The sequence below is a fragment of the Hylobates moloch genome, unplaced genomic scaffold, assembly GCF_009828535.3.
Source record: "Hylobates moloch isolate HMO894 unplaced genomic scaffold, HMol_V3 SCAFFOLD_12, whole genome shotgun sequence".
Lineage (NCBI taxonomy): Eukaryota > Metazoa > Chordata > Mammalia > Primates > Hylobatidae > Hylobates > Hylobates moloch.
This window is the reverse complement of record NW_026652287.1, coordinates 103,636,580-103,654,765: the sequence shown is the minus strand read 5'-3', so window position 1 is coordinate 103,654,765 and position 18,186 is coordinate 103,636,580. Positions and strand designations below refer to the sequence as shown.

General features: G+C 45.5%; 1 protein-coding gene across 1 annotated transcript; it reads right to left on the bottom strand.

The window, feature by feature from the left end:
* Positions 1–1,775: 1,775 nt before the first annotated feature.
* SMIM17 (small integral membrane protein 17) lies at positions 1,776–16,327 on the bottom strand. The gene is made up of 4 exons (XM_032171295.2): positions 16,276–16,327; positions 13,618–13,886; positions 11,816–11,892; positions 1,776–3,960 (listed from the first exon to the last, which is right to left on the bottom strand). The coding sequence occupies exons 2-4, from the start codon at positions 13,784–13,786 to the stop codon at positions 3,850–3,852; spliced, it is 357 nt and encodes a 118-aa protein (XP_032027186.1). The 5' UTR covers positions 13,787–13,886; positions 16,276–16,327; the 3' UTR covers positions 1,776–3,849.
* Between the last annotated feature and the right edge of the window lie 1,859 nt (positions 16,328–18,186).

Here is an 18,186-nt window from a genome sequence, read left to right as displayed (position 1 = left end):
CCAGGCTGGTCTCGAACACCTGACCTCAGGTGATCCACCTGCCTTGGACTCCCAAAGTGCTGGGATTACAGACGTGAGCCACTGCGCCCGGCCTAATCCCTGTGATTTTAGATTTGCCATATTTACCAACTTCTAGTACTTATTTCCCCCTACACAGTGTTCCCTAAATACTATATTCAAATACCACCCTGGTCCAACGTGCCCTGTTAAAGGAAGAGACAGAGCAGCCGGGCGCGGTGGCTCACGCCTGTAATCCCAGCACTTTGGGAGGCTGAGGTGGGCAGATCACAAGTTCCTCCCAGGAACTCCTCACACATCCATACCAGCTTGTGGCACCTCCGCATGACCCCACCCCCATGCTCTTGAAGCTGCTGTCTCTTCCTTTTTTTTTTGAGACAGAGTCTCTCTCTGTCGCCCAGGCTGGAGTGCAGTGGCGTGATCTTGGCTCACTGCAAGCTCTGCCTCCCGGGTTCTCGCCATTCTCCTGCCTCAGCCTCCCGAGTAGCTGGGACTACAGGCACCCGCCACCACGCCCGGCTAATTTTTTGTATTTTTAGTAGAGACGGGGTTTCACCATGTTAGCCAGGATGGTCTCGCACTCCTGACCTCAAGTGAGCTGCCCACCTTGGCTTCCCAAAGTATTGGGGTTATAGGTGTGAGCCACCGTGCCCGGCCATGATTATTTTCAATATCCCACAAAATCAATCAAGACCTGTGGCACTGTCTGAGCTAATCAGAGCCCAGTTAGCCCCCCAACATCATCCCCTACTTTTCGTTTTTGGGTGTTTTTTTTTTTTTTTTTTGAGACAAGGTCTCACTGTTTCACCCAGGCTGTAGTGCAGTGGCCTGATCATGGCTCTCTGCAGTCTCAGTCTCCTGGGCTCAAGCAGTCCTCTTGCCTCAGTTTCCTGAGTAGCTGGGACTACAGGTGCATGCCACCATGCCTGACAATTTTTATTATTATTATTTTTTGTAGAGACAGAGTCTGATTGTGTTGTCCAGGCTGGTCTTAAACTCCTAACCTCAAGCGATCTTCCTGCCTTGGCCTCCCAAAGTGCTGGAATTACAGGCGTGAGCTACCATGCCCAGCCCATCCCCTGTTGACTGGACACTTAAGACAGTCTCCACACTCATCTCCCTGCTTCTGCCTTTGCCCTGCTACAGTCCATTCTCCATCCTTTACTTGGGCAGACGGTTTATGTCTCAGGGCCTTTGCAGTTGCTGCTCTCTCTCCCCTAATTTCAGGACTCTTGTCCCCAAGGCAGAACAAGGATGGGAGTTGTGGGTGTGCATGATGAGAATCTGCCAGGTCTCCCACCTTGCCGTGTGGAAGAGATGATCACAGGGTCCGTGATAGCTGTCCCCTGCCATGTAGAAGAAAGAGAGGGAGGTGAGGAGAGGAAAAGCCCCAGTGATATTTTTAGGTCCCCCAGAACCAGCTGTAAATAAAGCCAATTTTATCCCAAACTTTGGTGTAACATGAACGAATAATAATAATAATAATTATTATTATTATTTTGCTTAAGCTCATTTGAATTGAGCTTCTCTTATTTCCAGTAGAATCTCAAAAACTGTAATAGTTAAGGCCTGTTTTCCTTTCTTTTAAGGGCTCGTTGCTTGTTGCAGGCAATCAGCCTGAGAGAGGAATGGAGAGATAATCCATACTTTTCCCTGTTAATTTCTCTAGAGAACCTCATATACATAGATAGAAGAGCGCAGGATGGTAATATCAACCAGTATTAGACAAGGTAAAATTTAAGGCAAAGGATTAAATTGACTGAAAACAATCATTTTATATTTAACAAAGAATTCAGAATCAGGTTTTAATTAACATTTATTGAGTGCCTACTATCTGCCAGCCACTGTCATATGGTGTTTTACATATATTATTTAATTGACAAGGACATAGCAATGCTGCACTTATATGCATTGAATTACACAGCTGTTGAGTACATAAAGCAAAGATTATAAAAATTTATTAACAAAAACAATTGTACTAACAAAGTTTCACGTAACCTTATTGGTTTTTAATGAATCCAATAGGCCAAAATTAGATAATACATGAATCTGAACAATATAATTGATGATACTGAGTTAACTAACAGGCATGTAAAGTTTTCAGTTCTACAGACAGAGAAGATATCTTCATCTTAAATGTTCATGAAACAATTACAAAAAATGGACATATTCTAGGCCACACTAAAAGCTTTTTAAAAAGTTTTGGAAGCAGATGCGTTATAGTCCACATTCTGTGTTCACAGTGCAGTAAAACAAGAAAACAAAACTATTTTTAAACAAAAAATAAACCAAATCACTGAGTTTCAAAGCACTCTTTAGAAACACTACAATGTAATATTTAGACAACATAAACAAAAATGAATAATAAAATGTTAAGATGTGGCCAACGCTATATCCAGAAGTACATTTGTATTAATAAGTATGCTATTATAGGAAATATAAAGAGAATATAAATCAAGTATTCAGTATAAAAACTGAGACAAAGAAGAAAAACAATAAAAAATAAATGCAATACATATCAAAGAAAAACAAATTACAAATAAAAGAAATAACAGATATAAATGAATCCTAATGCTAATGCTGGTTCTTTGGAAAAACAATAGTAAGCTAGATAAACCTTTGACAAATCTAATAATGAGTAAACCACAAACAGCAGTTGACAGGATACAGGGGATAGAAAAAAATAAAGAGAAATTTTTAATTATAAAACAGTATGCATAATTAAGCTAATAATATGAAAAAGCTCTATGGAATGAAGAATTTTCTAGAGGATAAAAGAACTCTGGGTTGGGCGCGGTGGCTCACACCTGTAATCCCAGCACTTTGGGAGGCCAAGGCGGGCAGATCACGAGGTCAGGAGATCGAGACCATCCTGGCTAACACAGTGAAACCCCATCTCTACTAAAAATACAAAAAATTAGCTGGGCATGGTGGTGGGCGCCTGTAGTCTCAGCTACTCGGGACGCTGAGGCAGGAGAATGGCATGAACCCTCTGCTTGCAGTGAGCCAAGATTGCGCCACTGCACTCCAGACTGGGTGACAGAGTGAGACTCGGTATCAAAAAAAAAAAAACAACAACAACAAAAAAAAACAAAAAACCTCTGTAATTCGCCAAAATAAATGCAAGAGGTAAAATGTATTAACAAACTGATAACATTGTAAAGAACTAAGAAAGCTGCCCAAGAATTAGCTGAAACGTTCTCTCCATGACTCTATGACCTGGTTATAACAATGAATTCATTTAAAATGTCAAGGGACTGATACTTCTTAAGCTACAGAAACTATTTAAAAGCATAGAAAAGGTAAAAGTTACCCAGGTCTTTCTATGATGCAAGCTTAACCATGATACCAAAACTTCACAAAGATAGCACCAATCTCACATATGAAGATAGAGGCAAGAATCCTACATAAAATATCAATAAATATAATTTAGTGTATGAAAAGACTGGTGCACCAAAACCTTAAGAATGCAAAGTTGGTTTGATGTTAGGAAATGTACCACATTTCATCGATCCTCAGTTGCACATTTTTTCATCTTCTCAAAGTCAGGAGATATCTTCCAGTTGGTGGCGCATTACGATTAATTAGCATTTTTCTTTCTCCATGGTATACAAAATAATGTTTTACAATCAATGATGTCTTCATTTCATGGAAATAAAGTATGTGAAAACTCACACCAAAAATTTTTTAAAAATCATCTCAAAGGATGTTTGAAAGGCATTTGAAAATATTCAACACCTATTCCTGATTTTGACTAGCACACTTCCTTAACATGACACAGGGCATCTATTTCATTATATTAAACTTTTAAAACAACAGCCACCATTATAGTTAAATGTGAAACATCATAGGCATCCCCGTTAAAACCAGGAACAAAAAAAGCACGCACACTACCAAGACTATGGTTGTTTGTTGTGGAGCTTTTGACCACTCCACAAAGCCCTGAAACAGAAAAAAAGGAAAAGGATAAATATTGGAAAGGAAGGGGCCACCATTGTTACTTGCAGGAAAATATACTTATATGATCAGAAATGAAATGTCATATCAAGAGAAAAGCTGTTTGAATTTAAAATGGTACAACTGAGTAACTAGATATAAGATAAACAAAAGAATGTAACAAATGTCCAACAACAATAGACTGGATTAAGAAAATGTGGCACATATACACCATGGAATACTATGCAGCCATAAAAAATGATGAGTTCATGTCCTTTATAGGGACATGGATGAAGCTGGAAACCATCATTCTCAGTAAACTATCACAAGGACAAAAAACCAAACACCACATGTTCTCACTCATAGGTGGGAATCGAACAATGAGAACTCATGGACACAGGAAGGGGAACATCACACTCCGCGGACTGTTGTGGGGTGGGGGGAGGGACAGCATTAGGAGATATACCTAATGCTAAATGACGAGTTAATGGGTGCAGCAAACCAACATGGCACATGGATACATACGTAACAAACCTGCACATTGTGCACATGTACCCTAAAACCTAAAGTATAATAATAAAAAATAAAAATAAAAATAAAAAAAGAATGTAACATAACTATGCTCTCTCAGAGGAAATGTTCGAATAATGGGATGACAATTTCAAAATCTCACTGGTATATTAAATCTCAGTTTTAACATACCATCTATGCTGTAATGACCCCACCCCCTCAAGAGCTATGTGTGTGCATGCATATGTATGTGTATTTGTTGACCCAACTATATATCTCACTGCCTATTTGCCATCTCCAGTTGGATATCTGATGGACATCTTAAACTTCACATGTCCCCAAACAAATATTCTAATGTCCCCCACACACACAAAAAAAGCTCCTCATGCAGTTTTCCTCCCATTACCCCTTCAGGCCCCTCCAGACCTCCAGTTGTGGAATCCTTGACTCCTCTCCTTCTGTCACCACCCACATTCAAGACATCAGCAAATACTGTTGGCTTTATCTTCAAAACATTCAGAATCTGACCAATTCCCTCCCCTTCACTACCTGGTGCCACCCTGGCCAAAGCCACTGTCATCTATCTTGTACTGTTGATACAGAGTTCCTTTCTTATCCTGATAATCCCACCCAATTTCTTGTCCATGGGCCAGTCAGAGTGCTCCTTCTAATGTTGACGTCATTCCTTGCCTTTCTCGCTCGGTTCCAGCCACAGTCACTTCCAAGCCTTTGTAGTTGCGAGTTCTTCTTCCTGGAATGCCCTTCCTCCAGATACCCTTAACCCTGCACTATGCATGCTCCTTGTCTTTTTCTCCACGCTCTTGTCACCAGCTGACTTGCTATGTATGTTTATTGTCTCTTCCTCCAATGACACTGTAAGCACCAAGAGGGCAAACCTTTGCTTTGTTTGCTACTGTATTCCCAGTGCCTGGAACACAGTATGAACTCTGTAAATATTTGTTGAATGAGGTAATAAATGAAGAAACATACCATGATAAGAGATGAGAAGACAAAATGTTTAACGATGACAATTTTCCAAATTAATGATGAATTTAGTGCAATTGCTATTAAAATATCAAGGAAGTTTGGTGAATGTACAAGACATAATGGATTATCTGGAAAGTTAGGCAATGGTGAACACTGAAAAAAATCCTGTGAAAGAGGAAAAATGGAAGGATACATACTATGAATTATTAACGTATATTATAAATCATTGATGGAATTCACATTTCTAATCTTTGAAAACAAATTCCTCCCTCTAGCCTGCTGATTCCCTCTGGATGACACCTCATTTCAAATCTTCCTTTACAACCAGATGCCTAGGGACAGTGACCCACTTAAGCAGTTCCCAAACCTGGTAGAGCACCAAAAGTTGTTGGGAGAGTTTTTCAAATATCTTGGGATCCCCTTTGGATTTTCTGGTTCAGTGTATCTGAGGAGAACCAGAGAATGTAAATTTTTATAAAGTTCCTCATAATCCATGCATAAAATTGGGCCAACTGAACAAACGCTCACTGTAGCATTGCCTTCTGTAACAATGACAACAATGGGAGTCTAATAATTCATCAGCCAAGGAAATGGGTCTGACACAAGCGAGCTAGAGAATATTTGGTGGCAGGAAAAGGTAACTTTGAAATACAATTAAGATTATCAATATGTATTAAATGGAAAACTGTCCAGCATGTATTAAGTGAAAATGCCAACTGGAGGAATAACAATTTTGTCATAATTTCCTTTTTTGGAATTAAAAAACATATATGTAGTTTACTACATGACAGTATTTAGATAAAATTCAACAACAAGCAAAACTAATCCATGCAAGTGGAAATCAAGAACTATAGTTGCTTCCAGGGCTGGGGAGTGAGATGGACCAGAAGGGAAAATAAGAGAATGTTCTAGAATTATGACAGCACTCAATGTCTTGATTGGGGTGTTGGTTACATGGATGTACATGTGTAAACACTCTCTGGTTAGTGCATTTTATTGGAAATAATTACACTTCAATTTTGAAAAGCAGAATATAAAGTTAAGAAAATGTAATAAATACAGGTAATCTGAAATCCAATAATTTTACACACATCACACATAATAGATCCATAGATGCCTCACCTAGTTCCTCTTTATTTCTGTTTTTCAGGCTGGTGCAGCTCTCCCCTGGATGCTAGGGGTATTGGCTGCTACTTGTATGGTTTACAGTTTGTAGTTGCTCCTTCTCTTCTGACAAATGCCCTTTGCTAATGAGATCCTCCTTCCTAGAGGATTACCCAGGAGGTTAACTCGCCCTCCAGGGCAGTCCACAGCCAACAATAACTCATATGGGATACAAAAGCCCACTCCATTGTCTCAGAGAAAGACAACTCTCTCTCTCTCTCTCTTTATTTTTTCTTTTTTTGAGAAGGAGAGTCTCAGTGTGTCACCCAGGCTGGAGTGCAGTGGTGCAATCTCAGCTCACTGCAACCTCTGCCTCCCAGGTTGAAGTAATTCTCTTCCTCAGCCTCCCGAGTAGCTGGGAATACAGGCATCCACCACCATGCCCAGCTAATTTTCATATTTTTAGTAGAGACAGGGTTTCGCCATCTTGGCCAGGCTGGTCTTGAACTCCTGACCCCGTGATCCACCCACCTCAGCCTCCCAAAGTGCTAGGATTACGGGCGTGAGCCACTGCGCCCGGCCCAGAGGAGGACAACTCTCTATTCACATTCCAGGGTTCCCCTGGGATAAGACGGAGGCTGGACTTCAGTTCTACCAGTATATTTGCCTGGCTCCCTCTCCTCTCCTCTCCAGTTTCCCTCACTCCCCGCTGGGCTTCGCCTGAGAGCACAACCCTCAATCAAGCACAGGCACACAAATCTCAATTCAGTCTCAGTATATAGGGAGACATGTTTGGCAGGATATATACAAGGATATACACAGCAACTTTTTTTTTTTTTTGGCAGAGTCTCACTCTGTCACCCAGGCCGGAGTGCAGTGGCACAATCTCAGCTCATTGCAACCTCTGCCTCCCAGGTTCAAGCAATTCTCCTGCCTCAGCCTCCTGAGTAGCTGGGATTACAGGCATGCGCCACCATGCCCAGCTAATTTTTGTATTTTTAGTAGAAATGGGGTTTTGCCATGTTATGCAGGCTGGTCTCGAACTCATGACCTTATGCGATCCGCCTGCCTCTGCCTCCCAAAGTGCTGTGATTACAGACGTGAGCCACTGTGCCTGGCCAGCTTAAAACATTCTGTTGAAGTGGAATGTTGAAAGAGAAGGCTGCACACATCCTAGGTGTACAGCCTGAGCAACTTCAGAAAGTGAACACACCATGTAACTAGCACCCCAAACAGGAAGCAGATCATTATCAACCCCGCAAATCCCCCCACCTCAAAGGTAACCACTACCCCAACTTCTCACACTATGGATGAATTTGGCCTGTTACAGCAACTTTTTCCAGGGGTTATTTCTGGGCATTGATGTTTTTAAAATCTCATGCACTTAGATAAGATTTGCAGGTGTTACATATGCTTGCATTTTATGGAACGGGAATGATGAGACCGTTTTCCCCTGCCTGTTTTCTTCTGGGCCCACAGACTGGGAACTTCTGCCCTCCCAGAAAGTAACTCTTTTTCTTTCTTCCACTTCTTCACTCACTCCTCTCCACAGGAGGTACAGTGACTAGGAGAACAGGGAGAGGCCTTCATCTCTGTCCCCAGTCCTCTCTCGGGGCAGGATCAAGCCCCAAACAGCCAGGACACCTAGTGGTTAAGAGACATGCTGGGTACAAATCCTAGCTCTGCCATTTACATGTTGCATGACAAGCGAAAGTCACATAACCTCTCTGTGCCTTGGTTTTCCCATCTGTTAAATGGGATAACAGGTCCTACATCAAGGACTGATAAGAGGACCAAGTAAATTAAGGTAAGTGGGGCACAAAGTCCAGCTCCTGGCCCATGATGAGGCTGTAACTGTCATCAAATGTCTCTGGTTCCAGATAGCCCACTGCTCTTTCGTTTTTGGAAGTGGGTGGTTGTCTGCAGGAAGGAGGGTCTGTCCATGCAGAAAACTGACCCAGGGCCTGCCAATGAGAGGCCCTCCCCTATCAGCCCCCTGCTGTGTGCTCCATCAATGCTGGCTCAATGAATTACAACTGGGCGAATGAGTGAGTGAATGAATGATGTCGCAGAGGCCTCTCCCAAGCAGCATGTCTAAAATCGACCTTGTCATTTCTTCCAAACTTCCTCCTTGATCCTATTCTAGAGGCTAGAACCTCCCTCTGCCCTGTCCCCACATCAGAATTTATGTGTTGCCCCTGGGCTTGCCCCTGTTCTTTCACCTTTTATGTCCCACAGGTCTGGAAATGTCATCAGGTCACCGACTCAACACGTCCTGGGTCCCACTCACTCCTGTTCTCCCCTCCAAGCCCAAACTCTGTGCTACCTCTGCTACCCACTCATTGTGGGACCTGAAGCAAGCCATTTGGTTTCTCTCTGCCTCAGTTTCCTCATCTGTAGAGGAGGATACCATGCTAATGATCTCACAAGGCTCATGAGTTAATCATGAGAGTTAATGAGTGTTCAGTTACTAGATGAGTTATAATAAGATGTGCTTAGAATAGCATCAAGCTGGCCGGGCATCATGGCTCATGCCTGTAATCCCAGCACTTTTGGAGGCTGAGGGGGGCGGATCACGAAGTCAAGAGATCAAGATCATCTTGGCCAACGTGGTGAAACCCCATTTCTACTAAAAATACAAGAATTAGCTGGGCATGGTGGTGTGCGCCTGTAGTCCCAGCTACTCAGGAGGCTGAGGCAGGAGAATCGCTTGAACAGAGGAGACAGAGGTTGCAGTGAGCAGTGAGCCAAGATCGTGCCACTGCACTCCAGCCTGGTGACAGAGCGAGATTCTGTCTCAAAAAAAAAAAAAAAGAAGAAGAAGAAGAAGAAGAATAGCATGAAGCTTGTAACATGCACAAGGAAAGTGGCAACTCTTCTGTTTCATTTCTACCTTTTTTCCCTAACTACACATTTCTGACTTGCTCCTTTGCCCCTCTAAACTCTAACCCCAGGCACATCCAACCCACCTTCCTTCTACATGGGCTCCCAGAGTGATTCTGTAAGTCCCCGAGCCCCTTCTATGGCTCCCACTGCCTGCAAAACACATCCAGCCTCCTCGGTGTGGGACTTAGCAGTGAGAGGAGTCCTGCTAAAGGCTAAATCAGAACGTGTCCCTCCTCTGTCCAGAACTTGCCTATGGCTTCCACCCCACTCAGAGTGAAACTCACATTTCACCATGGCCCATGAGACGCTACATTGTCCACCCCATGGCCTCCATGACCTCACCTCCTAGTCCTCCCTCCCGCCCTCCAGCCACACTGACCACCACCCCTCTTGGTGTTCCCCAAATGTACCAGGCACATCTGTACCTCAAGGCCTTTGCACTTGCTGTGTCCTCTGCATAGAGCCCCCTCCCCCTAGACACCTGCCAGTCTCACTCCTCACCTCCTTCAGGTCCTCACTCAATAACTCCCTCTCAGTGGGGACTTTCCTAGACACCCTTCTTAAAATAGCAACCCCCAGCCCCAACTCCTACTCCCAAACTCCGTTCCTGCTTCATTTTCCTCCATAGCAGTTATCACCACTCAGCGCAATTCATATTTTAGCTGCTTATTTCAATTGTCATCTGTCTACCTTGGTGACTGTGAGCTCCATGAAGGCAGGGACTATTTCTGTCTCACTATTGTATGCTCTGTGCATTGAACACTGCTTGGCACTGAGTAAGAGCTCAAGAATTAGACGTGCAATGAATGAATGATGTCATCCCAGCCATATTTTCACCCAAACCTCCCACTGCTCTGCCCTTAACTTCAGTGTCCCCCAAACGTACCTTGCTATACCACCTTGCCTGTGCACATGATCTTCCCTTCCCTGCTATGCCTGTGGAATTCTTACTATCCTGAAAACCCCAGGTCTGGTGTGTCCTCCTCTCTAGGATATCCAAGAATAAACCTCCTGGCATGCAGTTAACTTCTTCCTTTGGGCTACCCCACTGTGCCCAGCACTTATTTCTGGACTATCATGGTTTGTTGGCCAGTGTGTTTCTCTCGCCCTCACCCCTGCACCACGAGTCAATAAATCCATTTTCTGGCTTGAGGCAGCCAGAGTTACATTCCTGACATGATTGGGAGATGGATGGGACTCTCATGTGCTCACTGAGAGTGATTATGTGATTTTTCTCATGTATGAGATGAATGTATACATGAAAGAACCACTGGTTTTCTTATATTGATGTCTTATTCCTCAAAAAAGAAAACATTGGGTTTTTGAGTGAAAGAAATGTGTTTGATAATTAGAAATTTGGTTTTACTTGTAGTATGTGGATTAAAACTCAGTAGATGGTTAGTGGATGGATAAATGGAATAGTGGGTGGATGGGTGAATGGATTGGTAGGTGGTCTTATGACTGGATGTGTGAATAGATACAGATGGATGAATGAATGAGTGGGCATATAGTGGATGCATACTAGCCATATCCTCACACAGCCAACAGGTAGTAGAGGGATGAATAGGTGGGTGAACAGTGAGTGGATAGGGGATGGGTATGTAGGTGGGTGGATTGAATAGATGGATTGATGGCATCTGAATAAAAGGGTGAATGAGTATGTATATGGATAACTGGATATATGGATGGATGAATGGGTGGATGGATGGATGGATGGAATGGGTATATGGATGTGTAAGGGATGAAAGGTTGGGTAAATGAGTGGACAGATGAATGGTTGGTGGATGTTCAATGGGTAGATGAATGAATGGATAGGTGAATGGAAAGGTGAGAGGGTGGGTGGAAGGGAGGGTTTATGGGTGGATGGACAAGTGGATAGACAGCTGAGGTTTAGGGATGGGTTGATGCATGGATGGATGGATGGATGGACGGACGGACGGATGGATGGATTGATGGAATGGGTATACAAGCGAGTAGGTGAATAAAAGTTTAGGTGGATGAAGGAGTGGACAGATGAGTGAATGGCTAGTAGATGTTTGAGAGGTGGATGAATGAATGGGTGAGTGATTGGAAAGGTAAAAGGGTAGGTGGAAGGGAGGGTTGATGAATAAGTGGATAGAAGATGAAGTACAGAGGTGGATGCATGGGTAGATGGATTTATGAAGGAAGTGTTGTAAGGTACATGTGAACTGAGTTACACACACCACATGGAGAGCCTCCAGTCTGTGTCTGATCACCATAGAGATTAGACACAAGAGATCTCTTGAGATTTTTATGGGGCAGGTAAATTCCAAGCTGAGAATGCAAATGTGACAAACTGCTGAGATCTACAGAGTGGGACATTTGTGGAAAAAGAACAAACCCCCCAGTGTACCTGGGAGCCCTCTGATTCGTCATCTTCCTCCACCGAGCTCCACTCCTGGGAAAGCCCAGTCTCTTGAGAAGACAGGTCTGGGTGAGGGTGGGAGTGGAGGAAAAAGGAGCCATAAGTGAGTGGCCAGATAGCGGGAGTGGGCTCTTCCCATTGGCATCTTGTCCCTTTTCTAGTAATAGCCTCCTCTCTCTCTCTCTCTTTCTCTCTCTCTCACCCTCATTCTCTCTCTCTCTCTCACACACACACACATACACACAAACACACAACCCACCCCACACAAACACACATATGCCTATGTGATGGTTCAGGTGGGGCTGAGAGAATGAGAGGCCTGAATTCTGTTCTATAACTACCTAGAAAACTTCAACTGGGTCACCTGATGTGCCCTGCCACTTGAGTCTTCAGTCCCTTACCTGTCCAGTAGATAAAAGAGTTCCTTCTCTACAGGCCCCCAGCAGAAACTGAGTGAAGGAGCAGAAGAAAAAGCCACAGAAGTAAACCAGGATGGCGGAGGCTTCCCCAGCTTCCAAAGAACAGACACTAGTTGGGACATGTCCCCATAGTCAGAACCTTAGTGTCCTTCTCATCCCTAAGCTGAATAGACTGGGCAAATCCTGGCATTTTCCACTCTTCCTGCATCTTAGCCCCAGCCAGGAGCTCCAAGCCCCACTAGGAGAGCTGGCCTCTGTTATCCACACCTTCTGTCCCAGGCCTGCTCATCCCCTGAGGAAAAAGACAGTGCCTAGTAGTTGGTATAAGGTTCAGCCCCTTTCTGCTATGGGGTGCCATTGAAATGTCGGCAAATGGCACCACGCTTTATCCATCTGTTTGGGCCAAAACCCTAAAAGTCATCATGATACCTCTCTTTTCCTCCCCTTCTCCACATCCATCAGCAAGAACTGATTCCTCCTCCCAAAGATGTCCCAAATCTCTGCACTTACCTCACCTCTGTCTTGGACAGCTGCAGTAGTCTCCTAACTGGCCTCCCACCTTCCATTCTTGACTTCCTAGCCCTGCAATCCATTCCCACATGCAGTGAGACTCAGAGTTTCTCAAACTTGGCACTATCGGCATTTGGAGCTGCACCATTCTTTCTGTGGGGGTAGCGTCCGTCCTGTGCATGGTAGGACGTTTATCAGCATCACTACTGGCTTCTCCCCACCAGATAACAGCAGCATCTCCACAGTTAGGATAATCCTAAATTTTTCCAGACACTGCCAAAAATCGCCTGGGGAGGAGAAGTGGGGTATAAGACCATGCCCAGTTGAAATCCACTGAGTTAGAGGAATATTTTTGAAATGCAAATGAGATCATGTGTTTTTCCTCTTCAAATCTTCCAGTGCTTGAAAATTGGGGAGTTCCCTCTCTTGCCATCCCTGAGAACCCTGCAAGCACCCCCATGAGGATAACCCTGAAAAATCCTGCTGGCGACACATGGCCTGTCCTCAGCACCACCAAGCCAACCAACAGCCAGCACCAGCAGACATGGGAGTAAAGCCGTCTGAGGTCGACCAGTGGCCTCACCAGCTCTCTGAGGCTGCACAGACAAGCACAGGCAGGAAAAGTGTCCCCTGAAGCCAGGTCAGACTTCTGACCCACAGAATCATGAGCTGATAAGTGATTGTTGCTTTAAGCCCCTAAGTTTGGGGATGACTTGTTACACAGCAAAAGCTGACTGACACAGTGCTCCATGAATAGCTGTTGAATGGATGAGTGAAGGAGTGAATGTTTAGTCTTTCCCTAGGCTCTGCCAATTCCTTCCTCTCCACCCACTCACCTCCCAAAGGACCACTGTCTCTCACCTTTCTCATCACTGTCATGGCTGGAGGCCCCAACCTCCACAGCCTCCCAGTCCTTGGTGCAGGTGGGATGGGGAGGCTTCTCCCAGGCCCGGCTCTCCCGAGGCAGCAGCGTCTTGGTCCTCTCAGGCTCCAGCAGCCCCCGTGTCTGCTCAGGCCTGAGACTCTGCATTGCCCCAGGAGGAGGTGGAGCTTCTGAGACAAGCTTCTCTTTCTCCTCCTGCTCCAGGGTCCTCTCTGGTTCCCCAGGCACAGGATTCAGAACCTGAGGACTGATGGACATTTCATCATTCAGTGAATCATTGCAGAGGGCCAGCAGGTGCTAGGCACGATTGTAAGCATTAGAAATACAGCAGTAATCAAGTGGAGATTCCTGCCCTCCTGGGGCTTTCATTATAGTAGGGAGACAAAGAGACAGGCAGGGAACAAATAAAGCACACAGCAGGTCAAGCGGTAGAGAGCGCTCTGGAGACAAAGCTGGAAAGGGAATGATTGTCATGGGCAGGCACATGCAGACACACACACTCACATACTCACATATACACACATACAAACATAAACACATCCACACATCCACACACACACACAGTCACATACACACACACTAACACAAAGACACACATCCACATTCACACACACTCATAGACTAACACAAACACACACTCATACACACTCACAGTCACACACACATTCGCACTCACACACATACACACTCACATACTCATATACACACCTACAGCCACACATGGTTCTCCAGTCTGCACATTTGTATATAACAAATGGGATAGGAAACGATATGAATTAATAAATAAATCAGCCAGCGACGTGGCTCACACCTGTAATCCTAGCACTTTGGGAGACCAAGGTGGGAGGTTGCTTGAGCCCAGGAGTTTGAGGCCAGCCTGAGTGAGACCCGGCCTTTACAAAAATGTTTAAAAATTAGCCAGGTGTGGTGTCACGAGCCTGTAGTCTCAGTTACTGGGAGGATCCTTTGAACCTGGGAGTTCAAGGCTTCAGTGAGCTAGGATCGTGCCACTGCACTCCAGCCCGGGTGAGAGAGAAAGACTCTCAAAAATCAATCAATGAATCAATCAAGAGGACTCTTTTACTGTCACTTTTCTACAAATGAAAATTAAATATAGGTCCAGAGAAATACTTCTCTATTGTAAGGAGCACATGAACAAATGGCAGTGGATATATGGCATGGGGAGAGACAACGGAGGCAGTGGGGAGTGGGGCAAGAGAGATCAGGTCTCCTGTCTGAAGAAGCTGCACCACGCAACTCAGCTAATATCTGCAGAGCAAACGCACGGCACTGGTGTCACCCATCCTGTGATTTCTCAAAAGAAGACTGGAAATCTATATTTTCAGATGGCATTTTCCACATTTCATGATGTCAATAATTATTTCCAGTGTTTAACAGGAAGACACCTTTAGTCAAACAGCACAAGTTGTGGGGCTGAATTAGACCCTGGGGTTGCCCATTTGCAACCTCAGCATGGGCTGGGGTGAGGAGAGGAGCCTGCCTAGACATTTTTCAGGGGAAGGAAATTCCTATGGGACCTTCGTGGGAAAGAGTGTTGGAGAGTACCATTAGGGAGTTCTGACTTGTTTATTGCTTTGGGGTTTTGTCTGGCTTTGTTTTTAATATGAGACATAATTAATCATGGATCTAGGTTGAAGGGAGGGGAAGGCATGGGAAAGGAGAAAATGCAGGCAAGCGGGGTGACAGATGAGACAGACAAGAGCCATCAGGTCAAGGTCAGGAGAAGCTGGACCCGCAGTGAATGGAGGAGGAAGAAGGAAAGGGGATGAGACAGAGGTATGGTGGGAGGAGGAGATTCACACCCCACAGCCTCAGTGTTCTTGGTGAAATAGCAAACAAGTCATCCCCTGAGAGGATGGAGACGCAGTCACAACAACGGCAACCAGCAACCACAATAGAAGCAATAACAATATCGGCAGTGTTTCCCGGAGCCCAGAACTCTCCTTGTGCCCAGCCCTGCTGAGCCCTGCGAATCCCTTTTCTCACATAAAGGTTGCCATACTTCTCGCTACAGATACTATTAGGTTTCCATTTAACAGACAGGGAAGTCCCTTGATCAAAGCCACACAGCTCAGGAGAGTGGGGGCGGGGCTGCTGCACCTGTTTGCCGAGAGCCTGCGCTCCTACCGTTGCAGGGTGGTCCACAGGGGCCCAGGCGGACACACAACGCGAACACGCAGAAGTGCACACGCGGGCAGGTGCGCTGAACACCCCAGGGGGAGCGAACATCGACACCGGGCCCCAGCGAGACGAGCGCACGTGCCCGTGCCGCCCCACGAGGGTACACAGACCATCAATGCACCCTCAGTGCAGGTCTGTGCTCCCCTCCTCACGAGGAGGCTGGAATTCACCTGCAACCCCCAAGCCAGGACACAGACCGCTGCTGCGGAGAAACAGACCCGAACCCGACAGACCCCGGCCCTCTCCCAACGGACGGGCTTGGAGACGCCCTCTCCCCAGACCCTATCCCTGGAGCGGTTCTGCCCCTCACCCTCGCCCATGCACACACACTCTGCGCATCCATACTCGCGCGCGCATCCCCGGATCGCCGCCCGCGCCCCCAGCCCCTTTTCTCCGCCTCCTTCCCGCCCGCGGGGGTCCCTCGAAGGACTCACCCTTCCCAACCGGACCCTGTCTGGGCTCTGCAGAGCTGGCGCCGCACTGACTGCGGCTGCGCAGACGCGGAGGCTGCAGGGGGGTGGTGGGGGGAGGTGAGAGGTGGGGGAATTGGGGAGCGTGGGCGGCCTCCTTCCCTCCTTCACCCCCAGGAAGCCTGCACCCGGAGGGGCGTGGGGAAGGGAGTGGAGGGGACGCAGAGGCGGGGTACCCGCGGCGTGGTTGCAGGGGGGTGTGGTACCGAGCTGGTCCATCCCCAGCTGATGAGCACGTAGGTTATGTTCGAGGTCCCCTGCGACAGACGCCCCAAGGCCAGCGGCTTTGCGCACGCCCCCCGTGGTTCTCCAGTCTGCAAACCGGGAGTCCGGGGTGGGCGGAAGGGAGAAGGAGCTGGGGCAGGGGGTGGCAGCCCGGGGACCCTGAGGCCCGACCGCCTGGGGCAGCGGCTGGCTTTGCCATTTGTTACTAGTGAGTCCTCGGGTGTGTTACTTAACATTTCCGTGCCTCGGTTGCCCATGCTGTTAAGTGGGAATAATTATGATTACCAAGTCCCAGGATTTCTATGAAAGTAAAACAATAATAACAATAATAAGTAATACATGTACAGTTCTCACAACAGTGTCCAATAGCTGCTATTATTATCAGTGACCATTGTTGTTCAAATTTACAATGCAGTGACTACAGCCAAGTTGCTCTCATGGAGGCTACATTAAATTTTTAAAATTTTCGGCAAAGCCATAGGTAGGGGGAAAACGGTGTCCCTGCGTCATCTTAGCTACATTCCCGTGATTGCTAGTGAGGAGAGGTAAACTCACATGTTTTTGAACAGGCTTATTCTCTCTTCTGTGAATTACCTGTTTATCTCCTCTCCGCATTGCTCTATTTGTTTATATAGCTTTTACTTACTGATTAATAGACATTCTTTCTATATTCTGCACATTAATCCTTTGCCTGTTACTCTATCTGTGGCAAATATTTTCTCCTGGCCTCTCCCTTATGTTTTTATTGTGTTTACACAGTGCCTGAAGTTTTGAATTTTAATAAAAATCCAAGATATCCTTTTTATTCTATTTTATTTTATTTTTGCTTTTAGGGTCTTAAGATGCCCTTCCTCTCCTTCTCTCTCCCTCTCTTCCCCGCCTCACCTCCCCCGTCTCTTTGAGACAGGGTCTTACTCTGTCACCCAGGCTGGAGTGCAGTAGTGTGATCATAGCTCACAGCAGCCTGGAACTCCTGGGCTCAAGTGATCCTCTTGCCTCAGCCTCCTGAGTAGCTGGGACTGCAGGCATGTGACACCACACCTGGCTAATTTTTAAATTTTTTGTAGAAACAGGGTCTCACTATGTTGCCCAGGCTGGTCTCAAACTCCTGGCCTCAACTGATCTTCCTGGCTCAGCCTTTCAAAGTGCTGGGATTACAGGGATGAGTCACTTCACCCGGCCTCACCTTACTCTCATAAACACATTTTCCTGTATAATCTTATATTTGCAGTCTTATTTTATATATTTATTTTGTTTGAACCTTCTGGAATTTTTTTGAATGGTATGAGGTAAGATTTAACCTCCTTTTCCAAATGGATAGAAAATTGAATTACCCTGATTATTCAGAAAAACAAAAATAACTGTCATTTATCAAAAAAATACTATAAGGAAAGGCATCTCATTAATATTATCTCATTTAATTCCAACAGCCCAAAGTGGTAGTATTATTATCCCCATTTAACAGAGAAGGGAACTGAGGCACAAAGGAGTTAAATGAGTTGTACAAAGGACACACAGCAAGATTATGGAAGGACTGAGATTGATTTTGCCTAGGAGTTTTCAGATAGGTTATGTAATTGGGATGGGAAACTTTCTTCATTTCTATGTTTAGGAGATGAGTTTCCTGCCATTCCAAAGATAGTTCAGAGT